The sequence below is a fragment of the Podarcis melisellensis genome (genome assembly GCF_964234715.1).
Source record: "Podarcis melisellensis genome assembly, chromosome: 16".
NCBI classification, from domain to species: Eukaryota; Metazoa; Chordata; class Lepidosauria; order Squamata; family Lacertidae; genus Podarcis; species Podarcis melisellensis.
Window position 1 is genome coordinate 31,209,279 of NC_138533.1, and position 18,912 is coordinate 31,228,190.

Below are 18,912 nucleotides of genomic sequence, written 5' to 3' on the forward strand. Positions count from 1 at the left end.
TGCCCAGCTTTCCTCCATCTCAACCACGCAGGATTCCTCCGGAATGACAAGATCACTTGCCCAGCTTTCCTCCATCTCAACCACGCAGGATTCCTCTGGAATGACAAGATCACTTTCCCAGCTTTCCTCCATCTCAACCACGCAGGATTCCTCCGGAATGACAAGATCACTTGCACAGCTTTCCTCCATCTCAACCACGCAGGATTCCTCCGGAATGACAAGGTCACTTGCCCAGCTTTCCTCCATCTCAACTGCGCAGGATTCCTCTGGAATGACAAGATCTTCCGCATGGGTTTCCTCCATCTCCACTGCGGAGGATTTCTCTTGAATTACCAGGTCCAGCAGAGAACCACACTTCGAACAAATAGTTAGACTCTCGCTTTTCACTGCACTTCCTGGGGTAATCACTACTACAGTTGCTATTTGAGATGTATCTGTTGCGGTGGTCCTGATGCAACATCTCTCCATCCCAACCAATGCTGCACTCAGCAGCTGGAAACCCGCAGCGATATAGCCTAGATAAATAGAAGGTCCAATATGCTGCTCACTGGGAATTTGAGGCAATTCAAAAGCTTCTGGGAAGACAATTTCCTCATTTTGTAAGACAGCAGACATGTTCCATGTCACGGAAATCAGGACGAGTATCCCTGCACCTAAGTTCAGGAGAGCTGCAAGCCTAAAAAAGGTTAACACAAAATCCTCATGTTTTCTGGGCTTGAACACGTTGTATAAGGCAAACAAAATTAATCCTAGGGCCGCTGAATTCATGATGGAAGCTAGGGCCATTAAATCCTGTGCAATAAAAATTTCCATTGGGAGGGTTGGATGTTGCTCATTGAGATTTTCACAATGCCAAAAAGACTTGCCGTCGTTAGAATGGTCTTTCCACAAACAGACCTGCCAGATTCCTATCCAGATGTTTCCAGACCCTATTCCTTTGATGTTGTCCACACGCCACACTCGCCAGTTGACAACGGCTGTTGAGGCAATGCACATCGGCAAGGCCAAAATATCCATTAGGAATGCGGATAATTGGAGGCCGGACACTAATCTCAGCCACCTGACCACCAGGGAGCCTTCTTTCACCCGCATGGGGGGTTTGGAGAGGAGGGGAGCAGGGGAGACCTTGGCAGACATCCTGGAAACAAAAGAGAAGACAACATGCAGTGAGAGAGGGAATAACAAGTATGTCAAGTCATTGAAGGACACCCTCCCTCCTGCATTCTTCCTTCCATGCACAGAAAGAAGCAGCAAAAGAAAGAGTTCCTGCTCTCTCCCACGCCCTGGTTAGGTATAGACATCTGATCCAGAGAAGCTGACACTCATACTTTCTTCCAGCACACTGCTACTGATTTAATATACTCTTGCATTGTTCCTGTGAAAATGGCCAGAACCTCAGCAACCTGTTGTGGATGGGAGCTGCTCATGATTCGCTGTTCTGCTATCTGCTACTGCAGCTATCCTTTTCCACTGAGCATAAACACACCTGATGGCATAGTGAGGAAGGTTTAATCCATAAACTTACGTGAAATGCCTTCCTCAGCTAGAGTCTAGCGTGCCAGGAACAGAGCAGCTATTTGCTAGGTGTTCCTAAGCCTCAAGAAGACTGAGCTGTTGGGCACTGAGCTGACGTTCGCCTGAGCAGCCAGCCAGCCACAGCAGCAACTGCTCTGCAGAATTCTTAGGTCAGTTACAGGCCAGTTAGAATCCTGACAACTACACAAATCATAACTCCAGGGTACTGGTCGTTTGGAACATCAGGAAAGTGGAAAATGGGAGGGAACTCAGTTCCCTTCTTTCCCAATGCAGAGTGTCTATTCCAGGACACTGTAGTTAAAACGTGTTCTTCCTGAAGTCAGATTCAGAGCAGTTCCAGCAATAAAAATGGTGATACAGTATGTGTATCTCAGTACAGATTTGTTTGATGGGCCTGAATGCATTTCATAAAGGATCTCCCTGTACAAGAAAGGCTAATAGCATGAGGCCCTGAACCATAAGAATTTCCTTGGCAAAATTATTGAAGACTCCTTACAAACCTATCATTCTTCTTCCCCATCCCATCTTGTTTGGACATTATAGTAAGGGAGAAGAACTTAGCTCTTTTCCTTTGCACTGGGACCACATGGAATTTGTGCCATGGGACCCCATCCCTCACACCAATACAGGCAATACCATTTTCAGAACCTAGGTGTCCATGATTTAAAATCGCTTTCCTAAGACACTTCCATCAAAATATTTGTGTTGCTTTCTTCCTGTTCCTTTCTGTGTTGATGCTCCGAATGTGAGCTGCTCAGCTGCATGCCGTTTCCACTGAAGTGTGAGTGTGTGTGATTAACATTCGGCCAAGCAATGGGCCTAAATCCATCTATTTCACCCGAAATAACTTTGGGAGCCAGCCTTTAAAAATCTAAAGTAGATATCAAATTCAGAGGAATTAAAAGCTGTCATCTTTTTGACTATTTTAAACATCTTAGAACATACACAAATGTTAATGTTTGAAGGAAGGCAGCAAATGGGTCATTGGAGCCATCCATTCATTTCAGGAGTTGTGACCATTGATAAGATGGAGCACTTTCACATCGCAGGGCAGTGTGCAGTGCTTTTAAAAAGGTAAAGGTAAAGAACCCCTGACAGTTAAGTCCAGTTGCGAACGACTCTGGGGTTGTGACACTCATCTGGCTTCACTGTCCGAGGGAGCTGACGTTTGTCCGCAGACAGTTTTTCCGGGTCATGTGGCCAGCATGACTAAGCCGCTTCTGGCAAAACCAGAGCAGCGCACAGAAACGCCGTTTCTTGTCTGGCCGGAGCGGTACCTATTTATCTACTTGCACTTTGACGTGGTTTGGAACTGCTAGGTTGGCAGCAACTGGGACCGAGCAACGGGAGCTCACCCCGTCAAAGACGCAAGTCCAGTTCTGTATCTGCATGACATCATCCACACCCAAATGCTCTCCCGTTCTGTTTCCCCCACATAATCAGGATACACCATCTCCATAGAAAACTCTGCTCAGTGACACCCATGCAATAGAAAAGTGCTGACCGTCCTCATGCAGATACACTTCCGTGCATGGGTTTGGCCGACAAGTTCTTCCCGAGTGTGGGGATGTTTTCAGGGGCTCTTTGCTTTTCCCTGCCTCCCCTTTCATCCTCACCTGAGGAGATCTTGGCCATTCTCTTGACAGGGACCTCCGTTCTCTTCATTCCTCCTTCTCCCCGTCTGGTTCACCGAGCAAATAAGAGAGAGGAGGTTTGATGCAAGTCAAGGTGCGCAATGGATCTTCAGGGCATTTGGAAAGAAGAAAAGGTTCAGGAACAAGCGACGCAGCAGCCCCCCAAGCGTAAAAACACATTTGGACATATTGCTCATGAGATTTGCCCCAATGAGAAAATAGCAAAACACAAATAGCTGCCATGTTGGATAGCAAACAATGGCTGCCATATGGTGTGGTATGAAATAAAATTGCCTGGCTGTGAGTGTGAAGGCTGCTCCTCACAAGGCCCTTTCCACCTGGCCTAGGGGGCAAGGCCCACTCTCACCAGCCCTACTGAAGAGGCTCCTCATGAGGCTGAAGGAACATCACCCCACTGTGAGGCGTGAGGGCCGCTCCCTGCATGTAGGTTAATTCACAAGCAAAGGCAGTGAGCTCCTTCAAGGTGTTTTGTTTTTATGTAACCGTTCAGATTTTGCAACACTTATTTTGATTGCTAATGCTTTTGCTTGAAAAACTTCAGTCATGAAAGAAATAAGAGTGAAACAAGCTCCTGAAGTCATTGGCGTAAGCCAAAAGCAGGAGGGAGAAAGCGATAAGTTTTCAATCATGATTGGCAGGCCAATTGTGAGAGGAAGGGACTGTGGTCACTGTTTTGCAGGAGCGATTCAGTTGCATGCTGACCATGTCACTTTGCCCAATTAAAGCAGAATTAAAGCACTCTGGTGCAACAAATCCACTTTTTTAAAGGACTTATTTGCAGTTATGGGAGTGACAGGGCAATGCAGTAAAAAGTATAGGGTAAATTCCTGATGGTGGAACCCAGAAGCAAATCAGAATGAATGCTAAATAGAGTTGGCGTAATCTAAGGTAAAGGTAAAGGTACCCCTGCCCGTACGGGCCAGTCTTGACAGACTCTGGGGTTGTGCGCCCATCTCACTTAAGAGGCCAGGGGCCAGCGCTGTCTGGAGACACTTCCGGGTCACATGGCCAGCATGACAAAGCTGCATCTGGCGAGCCAGAGCCGCACACGGAAACGCCGTTTACCTTCCCGCTGGTAAGCGGTTCCTATTTATCTACTTGCACCCGGAGGTGCTTTCGAACTGCTAGGTTGGCAGGCGCTGGGACCGAGCAGCGGGAGCGCACCCCGCCGCAGGGATTCGAACCGCCGACCTTTCGATCAGCAAGTCCTAGGCGCTGAGGCTTTAACCCACAGCGCCACCTGCGTCCCTCCACAGCGCCACCTGGCGTCATCTAACCTCCACATAAATTTTGTGCAAGCAAATCAGGATGAGTGCTTAATTTCATTCTATATATATATATATAGAATGAAATGAAATATATATATATATATGCCTTGTGAATTCTACCTTCACATACAATGGTCATTATGCTTTCACGCACTTTCCAGTAGATGGCACCATCTACTGGAAGGTAAAGGTAAAGGTACCCCTGCCCGTACGGGCCAGTCTTGCCAGACTCTGGGGTTGTGCGCCCATCTCACTCAAGAGGCCAGGGGCCAGCGCTGTCCGGAGACACTTCCGGGTCATGTGGCCAGCGTGATATCGCTGCTCTGGCAAGCCAGAGCTGCACACGGAAACGCCGTTTACCTTCCCGCTAGAAAGCGGTCTACTGGAAGATAGCAATAAAAAGCTCTGCCTTGAAAATGTCGTCTTCCAAATTAGCCGGGTTGACTGCTAATGCAGTAACTGCATCAGTTAGCCCCAGGGTCAGTGGTCCAGCTGGACATGTGCCAAGGCCCAGGTGCCAGCACAGAGCCCAATGCCTACCTATCTCCCTTTTCCTGATGTCAGGAGTGCGTGGTGGCGGCAGAGACAGCAGAGCCCTCCTTTTTGTGCCCCTTTAGCCCCATCACTGCTGCGAACAGCAGGTGAAATAATTGTACTTCAGTCCTCATAGGCAAAGATATAAAGGTGGAGAAACAAGCATGCTTTGATGAAATGTCACAAAATAAGTGGGGCTTGCTAATACAATTAGCAGTTATCAGTGTGAAAAGGGCGAATGAACTTTGTCCTTCCCATTTCACAGGTAAAAGAACTGAGGAATTGAGATCCCTGTTGTGCAATCCTGCATTGAGATTCAGATTTCCTCGGTCTTTTCTACAAAGAAATAATATCTCACATAGTAACTATAAAAGTAACATGACTTTCCACAGAACCAAGCTACCTGATCCTCCTGCATGCCCCAATACATTTTATTATTTTATGATTATTTGCTCAATTTGTACCCCATCCTTCCCAGTGAATTCAGGGGGGCAGTGATTTGTTACAAGTGGGCCTCCCCGATGAATGTAAGAGGCAACTCTATCTTTCTGTGTACCTCCCCCTATACATTCAAGCAAAGGGGGCAGCCATCTTGTGTTACTGCCCCAGGAACTGCTTAAAGACCTCCAAAGAAGGAGACTCCACCACACTCCTTGGCAGCAAATTCCACTGTCAAACAGCTCTTACTGTCAGGAAGTTCTTCCTCATGTTTAGGTGGAATCTTCTTTCTTGTAGTTTGGATCCATTGCTCCGTGTCCGCTTCTCTGGAGCAGCAGAAAACAACCTTTCTCCCTCCTCTATGTGACATCCTTTTACATATTTGAACATGGCTATCACATCACCCCTTAACCTCCTCTTCTCCAGGCTAAACATGCCCAGCTCCCTTAGCCGTTCCTCATAAGGCATCGTTTCCAGGCCTTTGACCATTTTGGTTGCCCTCCTCTAGACACGTTCCAGTTTGTCAGTGTCCTTCTTGAACTGTGATGCCCAGAACTGGACACAGTACTCCAGGTGAGGTCTGACCAGAGCAGAATACAGTGACACTATTACTTCCCTTGATCTAGATGCTATACTCCTATTGATGCAGCCCAAAAAAATCGCCACGCAACCCCACCCAACCCATCTTCTCCCCCCTCCACCTCTTTCCCCTTTGCTTCCTAATGTCTTAACAAATGAAAATGATTTGTTACATGGGGGGAGAAAACATGAGAGAGAGACATTGCACACTTTTGTAAATCAACAAATTCTTTAATAAATAGATAAATAGATACTAGTCATAAAAAAGAGGCTTCTTCACCTGAAGGACATCAAACCCCACCTGAAGTCCCAAAACAAAACTATAAGATCCTGATCCACGCAGATCCATGCATGTATGGAGTGATCTGCGTGGATCTGAATCTGATAGTTTATGACTCCCTGTTTTAGGGCATCACAAAGATAATCGTATGTTTGGGGACATCAGGTGGGCTTTGATGTCCTTCAGGTGACCTTTGGGGTGTATGGCTTTCCTCCATCTCAACCGTGCAGGATTCCTCTGGAATGACAAGATCAAAGGGAATCGGTGTTTCCCCACCACCGCTACGCACACGGCGGCGGACGGTTTATGTGGTCGGACCTGCCGGGAGGGAAGTTGCTCTGGGTGGTTTTGTGACGTTTGAGTTTCTGCTACCCCGTCTGGTGCCAGATAACTGGTCTAAAACTTTCTTTTGTTTTTGTTTTTTGTTTTTGCACAGGTGGGGGAATCGCAGAATAGGAGCGGTTCAGTGTTTAGGGATCCAGATGCATAAGAGGACAGGGCTTTTAGTAGTGGTGTACAAAAGGGAATTTCAGAAGGTGCGGTTCGAAGGGCAGCAATTCGCTTTTCTATGCAGCTGTTTAAATGTGCAGGAGCGCCTGGCCTCCCCTACTCAATGGCCATGCATTGCTTTGTGTTGTTGTTTATAAATATCTTTAATAGATTTTTCTATCCCCCCCTCCCCATCCAACATTATGCACTTCCCACTCCATACCCTCCAAACACAGGGTCCTTATAGGAAAACATTGTCCCAAAGTTGTCAGGTGCAAGTGAGGTGGGTGGGTGCCACTGTGAATGATAATCCGTTGTGTGTGCAATAAAAAATGATGTCCTGTCATAAAGTTATCCTCTTGTCCTTTTCAAGCTAATGCCTTGTCTTTAGTTTTTCAGAGACTTCCAGTATCGGCGTTTTCTGTTTCCACTGTGATAGCTGAAAATGTTCCAGTTTTGAGTACTGGTTCATTGAGGGTGCTGAGAATTGAAGCTCTGTGAGGGGTAAACCACAATTCCTGTTATTCTTTCTGGAGTGAGGAATATGCAGCCCGAGTCCAATACATCTCTCCCAGCCAGCCTTCAGCTAGCCTGCCTAAAGATGGATCCCAGACCTTCTTACTCCTAGCAACCCCTGCTCAAAACTTTATTTTCCTGACACCTCACACCCAGTTACCCTGGCAACCTTCCAAGCCCAGGAATTCCTCTGCAGTTTATATTTCTCCCTTCACACCTCAAATAATCAAAATCCTATCATTTATTAATTTCTAGAGTTTAGGGGGTCCCCCCCAGGCTATCACAGTATGTAGAAGATCCCTATTGGAGTTTTTTTTCTTGTTTAATTATGTACAGTGGTACCTCGGGTTGCAGATGCTTCAGGTTACAGACGCTTCAGGTTACAGGCCCCATTAGCTAAAGTGGTACCTCAGATTAAGAACAGTTTCAGGTTAAGAACATCTCCAGAATGAATTTAAGTTCTTAAACCGAGGTATCATTGTATTTTGTGTTCTCGTTTTGTATTTTTATGTTTCTGAAATCCTGGAGAGCTGCTTCCAGTCAGTTTACGTAACACTGAGGTAGATGAACCAGTAATCTGACTTGAGTATAAGGCAGCTTCCTCTTTTCCTATGACTCACGATTTAAAAGCAGTTTTGATTTTATATTTCCTGCTGTAGGAATGGAAATAGTTGAAGTGTGGTGTCCAGGAGCGGGGGGGGGGGGGCTACAAACCCCACCCCTATTTTCCAGAGGACCTTTCTTCAAGTTAGAAGACTGCTTCAAGCCAGAGATGCATTTCAGAGGCAAAAACAAAACTAACCCCAAATGGAAGCCTAAAACAACTCACAGGTTTGGGCATAACAAAAACAAATACAATCTAGATTTACATGTTCCTACTTTCCTTTGTGTTGGCTGGGCAACATGGAACAGAAAAAGAAAAAGAAAGGAAAGGTGAACCCCAAAGTGCTGAACATTGGTTTTCTTTGAAAAACACTCTAGCAAATGTGTTGTGGTGCCTGACCCATTTTGAGTAGCTGCTGTCCATCAAAGGCAATACAGTGGTACCTCGGGTACAGACGCTCCGGGTTACAGACTCCGCTAACCCAGAAATAGTACCTTGGGTTAAGAACTTTGCTTCATGATGAGAGCAGAAATTGCGCGGCGGCGGTGTGACAGCAGCAGCGGAAGGCCCCATTAACTAAAGTGGTACCTCAGGTTAAGAACAGTTTCAGGTTAAGAACAAACTTCTGGAACAAATTAAGTTCTTAACCCGAGGTACCACTGTATTGTCAACAAATGCCAGATCCCTCTGCCATAGGCAAAGATGAACGCCGCACCCCACAGACGAATTCGACTGGACTTAACCGTCCAAGGGTCCTTTATATACCTTTTACCATCAGAAGCAAAATTGTCTTATTTTCAGAATCTTGTTTTGATATGAGCATGTTTATTATTTCTTATAAAGAAAAACCTGCTCTTTTCCCCTTATGGGGTACCCAAGAGCCCATACAGAGTCCTCTTTTTAGGTTCTCTATCGGTAGGAGAAAATAACAGAGGCCAACCAGAGAATATTGAGAAGCAAGGCAGCTAGTAAGCCTGATCTTTATTAAAGCTGTTGCAACAGGGTGCTCTCCTCACACACAGTATGAATAACCACACCCTAGGCCAACCCCAACCTCTCTCACCACCAAAGGAACACAAGTGAACAGCAAAGAACCTGCACAAACAACCCTGACACCAAATCCTACATATAGGAAGTAAAATAGAAAAATCGCCACCCGACCCCACCCCCACCCATCTTTCCCTCCCCCCTCCACCTCTTTCCCCTTTGCTTCCTAATGTCTCAACAAATGAAAATGATTTGTAAAAATGTTACATGGGGGGGGGGGAACATGAGAGAGAGAGACATTGCACACTTTTGTAGATCAACAAAATCTTAAATAAATAAATAAATAAATAAATAAATAAATAAATAAATACTAGTCATAAAAAAGAGGCTTCCTCACCTCACCTGAAGGACATCAAAGCCCACCTGAAGTCCCAAAACAAAACTATAAGATCCTGATCCACGCAGATCCATGCATGTATGGAGCGATCTGGGTGGATCTCAATCTGATAGTTTATGACTATATAATGTTTGCGGACATCAGGTGGGCTTTGATGTCCTTCAGGTCAGCTTTGGGGTGTATGGCTTTCCTCCATCTCAACCACGCAGGATTCCTCTGGAATGACAAGATCACTTGCACAGCTTTCCTCCATCTCAACCACGCAGGATTCCTCTGGAATGACAAGATCACTTGCCCAGCTTTCCTCCATCTCAACCACACAGGATTCCTCTGGAATGACAAGATCACTTGCACAGCTTTCCTCCATCTCAACCACGCAGGATTCCTCCGGAATGACAAGATCACTTGCCCAGCTTTCCTCCATCTCAACCACGCAGGATTCCTCTGGAATGACAAGATCACTTGCCCAGCTTTCCTCCATCTCAACCACACAGGATTCCTCTGGAATGACAAGATCACTTGCACAGCTTTCCTCCATCTCAACCACGGAGGATTCCTCCGGAATGACAAGATCACTTGCCCAGCTTTCCTCCATCTCAACCACGCAGGATTCCTCCGGAATGACAAGGTCACTTGCCCAGCTTTCCTCCATCTCAACTGCGCAGGATTCCTCTGGAATGACAAGATCTTCCGCATGGGTTTCCTCCATCTCCACTGCGGAGGATTTCTCTTGAATTACCAGGTCTAGCAGAGAACCACACTTCGAACAAATAGTTAGACTCTCGCTTTTCACTGCACTTCCTGGGGTAATCACTATTACAGTTGCCATTTGAGATGTATCTGTTGCGGTGGTCCTGATGCAACATCTCTCCATCCCAACCAATGCTGCACTCAGCAGCTGGAAACCCGCAGCGATATAGCCTAGATAAATAGAAGGTCCAATATGCTGCTCACTGGGAATTTGAGGCAATTCAAAAGCTTCTGGGAAGACAATTTCCCCATTTTGTAAGACAGCAGACATGTTCCATATCACGGAAATCAGGACGAGTATCCCTGCACCTAAGTTCAGGAGAGCTGCAAGCCTAAAAAAGGTTAACACAAAATCCTCATGTTTATTGGGCTTGAACACATTGTATAAGGCAAACAAAATTAATCCTAGGGCCGCTGAATTCATAATGGAAGCTAGGGCCATTAAATCCTGCGCAATAAAAATTTCCATTGGGAGGGTTGGATGTTGCTCATTGAGATTTTCACAATGCCAAAAAGACTTGCCGTCGTTAGAATGGTCTTTCCAAAAACAGACCTGCCAGATTCCTATCCAGATGTTTCCAGACCCTATTCCTTTGATGTTGTCCACACGCCACACTCGCCAGTTGACAACGGCTGTTGAGGCAATGCACATCGGCAAGGCCAAAATATCCATTAGGAATGCGGATAATTGGAGGCCGGACACTAATCTCAGCCACCTGACCACCAGGGAGCCTTCTTTCACCCGCATGGGGGGTTTGGAGAGGAGGGGAGCAGGGGAGACCTTGGCAGGCATCCTGGAAACAAAAGAGAAGACAACATGCAGTGAGAGAGGGAATAACAAGTATGTCAAGTCATTGAAGGACACCCTCCCTCCTGCATTCTTCCTTCCATGCACAGAAAGAAGCAGCAAAAGAAAGAGTTCCTGCTCTCTCCCACGCCCTGGTTAGGTATAGACATCTGATCCAGAGAAGCTGACACTCATACTTTCTTCCAGCACACTGCTACTGATTTAATAAACTCTTGCATTGTTCCTGTGAAAATGGCCAGAACCTCAGCAACCTGTTGTGGATGGGAGCTGCTCATGATTCGCTGTTCTGCTATCTGCTACTGCAGCTATCCTTTTCCACTGAGCATAAACACACCTGATGGCATAGTGAGGAAGGTTTAATCCATAAACTTACGTGAAATGCCTTCCTCAGCTAGAGTCTAGCGTGCCAGGAACAGAGCAGCTATTTGCTAGGTGTTCCTGAGCCTCAAGAAGACTGAGCTGTTGGCCACTGAGCTGACGTTCGTCTGAGCAGCCAGCCAGCCACAGCAGCAACTGCTCTGCAGAATTCTTAGGTCAGTTACAGGCCAGTTAGAATCCTGACAACAACACAAATCATAACTCCAGGGTACTGGTCATTTGGAACATCAGGAAAGTGGAAAATGGGAGGGAACTCAGTTCCCTTCTTTCCCAATGCAGAGTGTCTATTCCTGGACACTGTAGTTAAAACGCGTCTTCCTGAAGTCAGATTGAGAGCAGTTCCAGCAATAAAAATGGTGATACAGTATGTGTATCTCAGTACAGATTTGTTTGATGGGCCTGAATGCATTTCATAAAGGATCTCCCTGTACAAGAAAGGCTAATAGCATGAGGCCCTGAACCATAAGAATTTCCTTGGCAAAATTATTGAAGACTCCTTACAAACCTATCATTCTTCTTCCCCATCCCATCTTGTTTGGACATTATAGTAAGGGAGAAGAACTTAGCTCTTTTCCTTTGCACTGGGACCACATGGAATTTGTGCCATGGGACCCCATCACTCACACCAATACAGGCAATACCATTTTCAGAACCTAGGTGTCCATGATTTAAAATCGCTTTCCTAAGACACTTCCATCAAAATATTTCTGTTGCTTTCTTCCTGTTCCTTTCTGTGTTGATGCTCCGAATGTGAGCTGCTCAGCTGCATGCAGTTTCCGCCGAAGTGTGAGTGTGTGTGATTAACATTTGGCCAAGCAATGGGCCTAAATCCATCTATTTCACCTGAAATAACTTTGGGAGCCAGCCTCACTGCACAGCTATCCCTCTTGCTGTTCTGGCTTCTGGGATAGCTGTGCAGCCTGCATTCGCTCCATAAGACGCACACACATTTCCCCTTACTTTTTAGGAGGGAAAAAGTGAGTCTTATAGAGCAAAAAATACGGTAATTCCTGAATCTAGGTTACAGGTCACAGGCTCACACCCTGTTCATATCTTGAATGTGCCCTTAAGACAGGATTTGTGAGGAAAGACAATGGGGAGGTTTCCCACTTTGACCTTGCAGAGAAATATTTGAGGTCAATTTGTTCAGGAACTCTTATGTGGGGTTTCAGACATGTGGTTTATATATACAGTTATGAATATATATATATATATATATGCTTTCGTAGATTTTCACGGGTACAGGAATGCAGGTTTTGGTGTCCTCGGGTGTCTTCCCGTGTAAAAGTTGGGGTGTCTAGGCGACGTTTCGACGAGGTCTCACTCGTCATCTTCAGGCTGGTGCTTTCGGCTTCTTGTTACTGGAACAGAGCAGGATCTCAGTGTTTGAGTTCCTATAAATACTGTTGAGGGGGTGTGGTGTATAGCCTCCAATGTTCTGGGCAGAGAGGAAGTTCCCAGGCTAGTGTGCCTTTTCAAACCCAGACCCTCTCCACAGATAAATTACAGACACCATCCAGTAGCCAAACCATGGTGGCACCTCCGGATGCTGCACCCCCCTGCAATCCCTACACAGATCTGGCTGACACAGGCCACAAAACCACAGCTCGCCCCTATACACGAAGCCAAGCCAGAGCACAACTAAGTGCAGTACAGCCATCTTCTCAGAAAAACTCTTCACAAAGTTCAAGAGGTCAAGACACAAAGACTTTAGCAACTAATCCACACCTAATGACCCACCTAAGTGGTACTCAGGATATCACTCAAGAAATCACTCAAGATATCCCTCAAGTAATTAAGGAACAAAAGAAGAAAAGGCACACTAGCCTGGGAACTTCCTCTCTGCCCAGAACATTGGAGGCTATACACCACACCCCCTCAACAGTATTTATAGGAACTCAAACACTGAGATCCTGCTCTGTTCCAGTAACAAGAAGCCGAAAGCACCAGCCTGAAGATGACGAGTGAGACCTCGTCGAAACGTCGCCTAGACACCCCAACTTTTACACGGGAAGACACCCGAGGACACCAAAACCTGCATATATATATATATATATATATATATATATATATATATATATGACCTTAAAATTCTTATTATTATTTATTGAATTTATATATTAGAGAACACTTTATTCTTTCCTGTGATGAAGAACAATTGCACTTGAAACTCATTATGTTACAATACATTTAGTGGAGTGTTTTTCAAATAAGTTGGTCTTCAGCACCTTGGACCTGGCTCCCTTTGGTGTTGTTGTTTAGGCTGAGTTTTGGTTGCTGGTTTTTGTTAAATTGATTCACCCCCATCTCCTTTTTACAGCATGGAGCAACCAAGAGCTTGATTAACAGTTGCAAGGACTAAATAAACTGCACCACAGAAACCAGGCAATGTTCACTGGCAGTCATCAAATGAGTCAAGTGGAAAATACCATGTGTCTATACCATGGGTGGAATATATGAAAGAGCTAGAATTTATGTTTTAAGATGACCTGTGACCTTTTGGTTCTGCAACAATAAATCCACAGCCTCCCCAAATGGGGTATTGAAATTGTCATCTTAACAACTAATAATTTGTTGCCTTTTAATTTGCCGCTTGAGGCAATCCACCTCATGGCAGAACCAGCCCTGACTTGTGTTTACAGCCAACTTTTCCTGCACTCTCAAATTCATGCCTCTTGTGCTACAACATGTGGCCAGTAGAGAGCATCGTAAGCCTCTCAAATAAATTGTCATGCATCTATTGAAATGGACTTATGCCTCAATAAATGTAGTACCATGCAGTCCTAACCATATCTACTCAGAAGTCCTTTTGGGGCTTACTCCCAGGTTAAGAGATGTTTGGATTGCCTTGGTCATTTTTGCAATAAAAAAAAAAGGTGGGCTGGATATAAGTAGGAGAGAAAGGAATACATTAGCATTCATTTAGAATGCTTTGGGACACTTACATAGCAGAGGCCATGCCCTTCCTCTCAATTTCTAATGAAATCTTCATGATCCATCAAGAGAGGACTGTTAGTTCCAGTTCATATAATTGCTACGCAGGTTAGCTCAGAGAGAGATGTAGTGTTTATACTTTGCAGGGAAAAGGTCCCAAGTTGTCTCTGGCACCTCCATATAAGAGTGGAGAGAGCCAGTGTGGTGTAGTGGTTAAGAGCGGTGGACTCGTAATCCACCCTAAACCTACACTTAACCCTAACTACTCCCCTATGTAAAAAATAAAAATATACAAAGTATATACAGAATATGCACAGTTGTGCACAAAAAATAAAAATAAAACAAAGAACAGGAGACAAGACTTGCTTTGAATGGCAGCCTCAGAGAGAGCTACACCTTTTGTGGCAAGGAGGGCATCCCGAAGATTCACAGCATAAGATTTGCAGCAAGGGACTCCCTTCTGTCTCTGATAGAACTGCTAGCTGAGGGCTCAGAATGCTTGCCTTCTCTCCATCTCTCAACTACCTCCATTCCGGTTAACATATTGAGTGTTTCCGCTCTGTGTACTGTGATATACAGATCAAGAACAAGTTCTGCGAGGAACTAGACCAGGATGTCAGGAGCCTGCAAATACCTTCTTGGTAGTGGCGCTCGCCCTGTGGAACGCCCTCCCAGCAGATGTCACGAACATGGTATGCTCTACCAAGGCAAAACACTCAGTGTCCTGGAGACATCTTAGATCTCAAGTCACTGGCACCAGCTGGACTGGATTGTCACCAGGTGATTGCACTGAACTGTGTTGGGAGCCAGTGTGGTGTAGTGGTTAAGAGCGGTGGACTCGTAATCTGGGGGACCGGGTTCGTGTCTCCGCTCCTCTACATGCAACTGCTGGGTGTTCTTGGGCTAGTCACACTTCTTTGAAGTCTCTCAGCCTCACTCACCACACAGAGTGTTTGTTGTGGGGGATGAAGGGAAAAGAGATTGTTAGCTGCTTTGAGATTCCTTAGGGTAGTGATAAAGCGGGATATCAAATCCAAACTCCTCCTCCTCCTCCTCTTCTTCTTCCTGCTACACGGAGCTACCACAGCACTGGTCACTCCCTGGTAGTGAGCAAAGAGGACCTGTAGCCAATCTAAGGTTCTGCACTTTGGCAGGAAGAACCAGCTGCGCCAATATAAGTTGAGGGACACTGGTTTGCTGGTAGGGAAAAGGATCTAGGGATCTTAGTGGACCACAAGCTTAACATGAGTCAACCTGAGAGAGATGCAGCAGCAGCAAAAAATGCTAATTCTATTTCAGGCTGCAACAACAAAGGTGTCCAGATGAATGGAAGACAATAAGACAATGAAATTCAAGACAGTAACAATTTATTGTGCATTTATTCATAATCCATTAAAAAATATTTATTTTTATTCCATTCTCTTCTAGTTCTTTTTCTTCTTGACACGTGGAGTTACACAGGGAGTAGATCATATATCCCAAGGAACGGAAAAACTTAAAATTCCATGAGATCTTTTGAGGCAAAATAATGTTAACAGTTTTCGGATCTCTCTCTGTCCCCTGCCCTGTCCTGTCTTCTGCAAAACAAAGATGTCAACCCTGTGCCCAGACAGCAAGACCCTCCCCCCTCGGCCTCCCTGAGGTGGTCCAGAGGGAAGAAGAGCAAGGCATAAGGCACCAGCTGGGCTGCTGGAGTTGCCAGAAGGAGGCCTGCAAAATGCACCCAACCATCTTAGGGACTCCTCTCTGCATCTGTGTAGGGTTTACTCTGGAGCCTTTTCTTCCCGTGAAGCCATCCGATGGGATCCCTGTCAGTGTTTGTAAAAAAAAAAAAGAAAAAGAAAGGAAAGGCTTCTGACCTCCCTTTGTCTCCTCAGACCCTTGTCGGCATAAAAGAGTCCACAAGAATATCCTTGCAGAGTGCTTTCTGCTTTTATTCTTAAAAGTCTTTTTGCAAAAGCAACTGACCAACTGTACACACCTCAACACTACCAGCTTTCACTAACTAACCAACCAACCAACCCAACACCAAACTAACATTTCTCACTCTATATATACAATCCGGTGCAGACCGCTGACTCATGCTGACACAGCTTTTTTAAGCATTAAAGAAACAGCGGCCATTTTAGCCGTGACACCCCTTTTGTTTCTTAAATGCGAAAAACCCCAACAGGTTACATACATACAGTACACTATATACATAAACCCAGTTTTGTCATCAATTCATTATGACATGTTGCTGGCAAAGGCTTGGTAAACAAATCAGCAATATTATCCTGTGATTGACAATACTCCAGTTTGATTACCCCATTCTGTTCACAACCTTTAACATTTGCATGATGGATAGCAATATGTTTTGATGCAGATTTCATTATTTCCAAGCCCGCTAACGCAATGCACGATTGGCTATCTTCATACACTTCATACTACTTTACAATCTAGATCTTTTAGTATCTGTATAAACCACATGATTTCATTGCATGCTAGCAACAGGCTCCCATATTCTGCCTCACAGGATGAGGTCGCAACAAATCCTTGTTTCTTTGACCTCCGTCCAATTATGGAATTGGCAAACATCATAACCATTCCACTTGTAGATTTTCTAGTAGCTACACAGCTTCCCCAGTCCGCATCAACAAATACTTCTAGTTTTTCGTCTTGTGTACTAGATATCTTCAAACATACATCTAATGTCCCCTTTAGATATCCGATAAGCCTTTTCAAAGCACACCAATTGGCAGTACTGGGTTTAGATACACGTTGGCTCAGAACATTTGCAGTGCATGCAATGTCTGGCCTTGACCACTGGCTTAAATACAGCAGTGATCCTATTTAGAGTGATACAACTCAGGCTGATCAAATTCATCCTCACACACTGTCTTTGGGAAATCTGGTGTCATGGGAGTCTGAACTGGCTTGCAGTTTTCCATGCCAAACTGCTCTATCAAACAAAGAATTTTCTCTTTCTGGCTCAATAGGAAGCTTCCATCAGCTTCCTGACATACTTCTACTCCCAAGTGATTGCTTACAGGCCCTAAGGCTTTAAGCTTAAACTTCTTTTCCAGTTGACTTGTGAGCTTCTGTATCTCATCCGTGGAACTCCCTGCTACAAGCAAATCATCAACAAAGACTCAGAGCATTAGATATTTGTTGCCTGTCCCCTTGGTGTACAGGCATGGATCAGCCACACTCCTTTTAAAACCAAGTTTTACAAGGGCTTCATTTAAACACTGGTTCCAACACCTTCCACTTTGTTTGAGACCGTAAACAGCCTTTTTTAAAGGCCAGACTGCACCATTCCCTCTTCAAACCCAGGGGGTTGTCTCATCAACACTTCATGGTCTAAATTTGCATGCAGATATGCAGCATCAACATCAAAATGGTGCACTGCTAATTGTCTTGCAGCAGCAATAGAGAGCATTAAACGAAAAGTTTCACTCTTTACAGTTGGAGAAAACACTTCATCATAACTCTCCCCTTTAATCTGAGTGAACCCTCTGGCTACTAATCTGGCTCGAAAACGTGGTTCCCTTTTCCTTTTATAAACCCACTTGCATGACACCACTCTGCCACCAGGTGGCGGCATTATGACCTCAAACACTTTGTTATGTTTAAAAGAGTCCATTTATTCTTTCACAGCTTGTTCCCACAAAGAACGTTCCCCAGCGGGTAAGTATAAGACTTCATTATAACTTTGTGGTTCCACACAACTCACATTGCATACTCTCACTCCTCCTAGGGTCAAACGCTGAGGAGGTACACCCTTGTTTGAACGCTGGGAGCGCCTAGGCACTATTACTTCTCCCCCCCCCCCCCATCTCTGGGTCTTCTTCCTCTTCTTCTATAGAAGTATTATCTATTGCCACATCTTTTGGAGAAATCTGTGCCTCCTCCTCCTGCTGCTCCTGTGTTGCCAATGGCTGAGAAGAAGCCTCTTCTCTTACTTGCAGAGGCAGTAGGCAATCTGGGTTGGCATGGATCGCAGTCCATCCTGTCCTGGTCAGCAAAGTCTGTGCTTCGTGACAGAACCACGCGTTCTGGGCGTAAATTGAAACGCCACCCTTTGCCATAGGGTTGATATCCCACAAACCGCAGTCTCTGCGCTCTAGCGCCCCCTTTCTGGCGCTGAGCTTTGGGGATATTTACATGAGCCCAAGAACCCAGTTATGGAGCATTGTCCACTCTGGTTCTTTCCCAAACAACACACGATAAGAAATATCTTTTATAGATCTAGACCAGGTTCTATTAATCAAAAGGTTTCCTGTAAGGAAAGCCTCACCCCACAGCCTATGGTTGTGACCCTATCCTGCATACACTAGCAGGCAATCCTTTACTGACTGTATTACAGCCCCACGTCTTTCACACAGACCATTTTCAGCAGGGCTATAAGGGTTAGTCAAACGGTGAGTGATCCCCTTACGTCGCAACCATGCTCCAAATTGTTTGTTCAGAAAATCTGTGCCCCAAACTGTTTCCAACTGCACAACAGGGCGAGCGAAGAGCTTTTCAGCTTGGGCAACCCAATTCTCTGAATGTGGGGAAACACTCCGATTTCTGCTTTAACAAAAACAACCAACTAAAACATGATTTATCATCTATTACCAGAAAAGCATATCTGGTGCCCCCTTCAGTCTTCTGTAGAAAAGGGCCTATCACGTCACAATGGACAAGTTCTAAAACATCTTTAGATACTCTGTCACTTTTAGAAGCCAAAGGCTTCCTCTTAGATTTGGCCATTTTACATACATTGCAATCTTTC

General features: G+C 45.2%; 2 protein-coding genes across 2 annotated transcripts; both read right to left on the minus strand.

Moving 5' to 3' along the window:
* Nucleotides 1-109: 109 nt before the first annotated feature.
* LOC309358894 (claudin-34-like) lies at nt 110-3,021 on the minus strand (the record flags this gene model as incomplete). The annotated part of the gene is made up of 3 exons (XM_081892161.1): nt 2,892-3,021; nt 163-1,138; nt 110-121 (listed from the first exon to the last, which is right to left on the minus strand). The coding sequence occupies exons 1-3, from the start codon at nt 2,993-2,995 to the stop codon at nt 110-112; spliced, it is 1,092 nt and encodes a 363-aa protein (XP_081748287.1). The 5' UTR covers nt 2,996-3,021.
* A 5,139-nt stretch (nt 3,022-8,160) lies between these two features.
* Nucleotides 8,161-11,325, minus strand: LOC309358895 (claudin-34-like; the record flags this gene model as incomplete). Its single annotated transcript, XM_081892162.1, has 3 exons — nt 11,215-11,325; nt 9,809-10,827; nt 8,161-8,189 (listed from the first exon to the last, which is right to left on the minus strand). Exons 2-3 carry the CDS (start codon nt 10,824-10,826, stop codon nt 8,161-8,163), a joined length of 1,047 nt encoding a protein of 348 aa, XP_081748288.1. The 5' UTR covers nt 10,827; nt 11,215-11,325.
* Nucleotides 11,326-18,912: the final 7,587 nt, after the last annotated feature.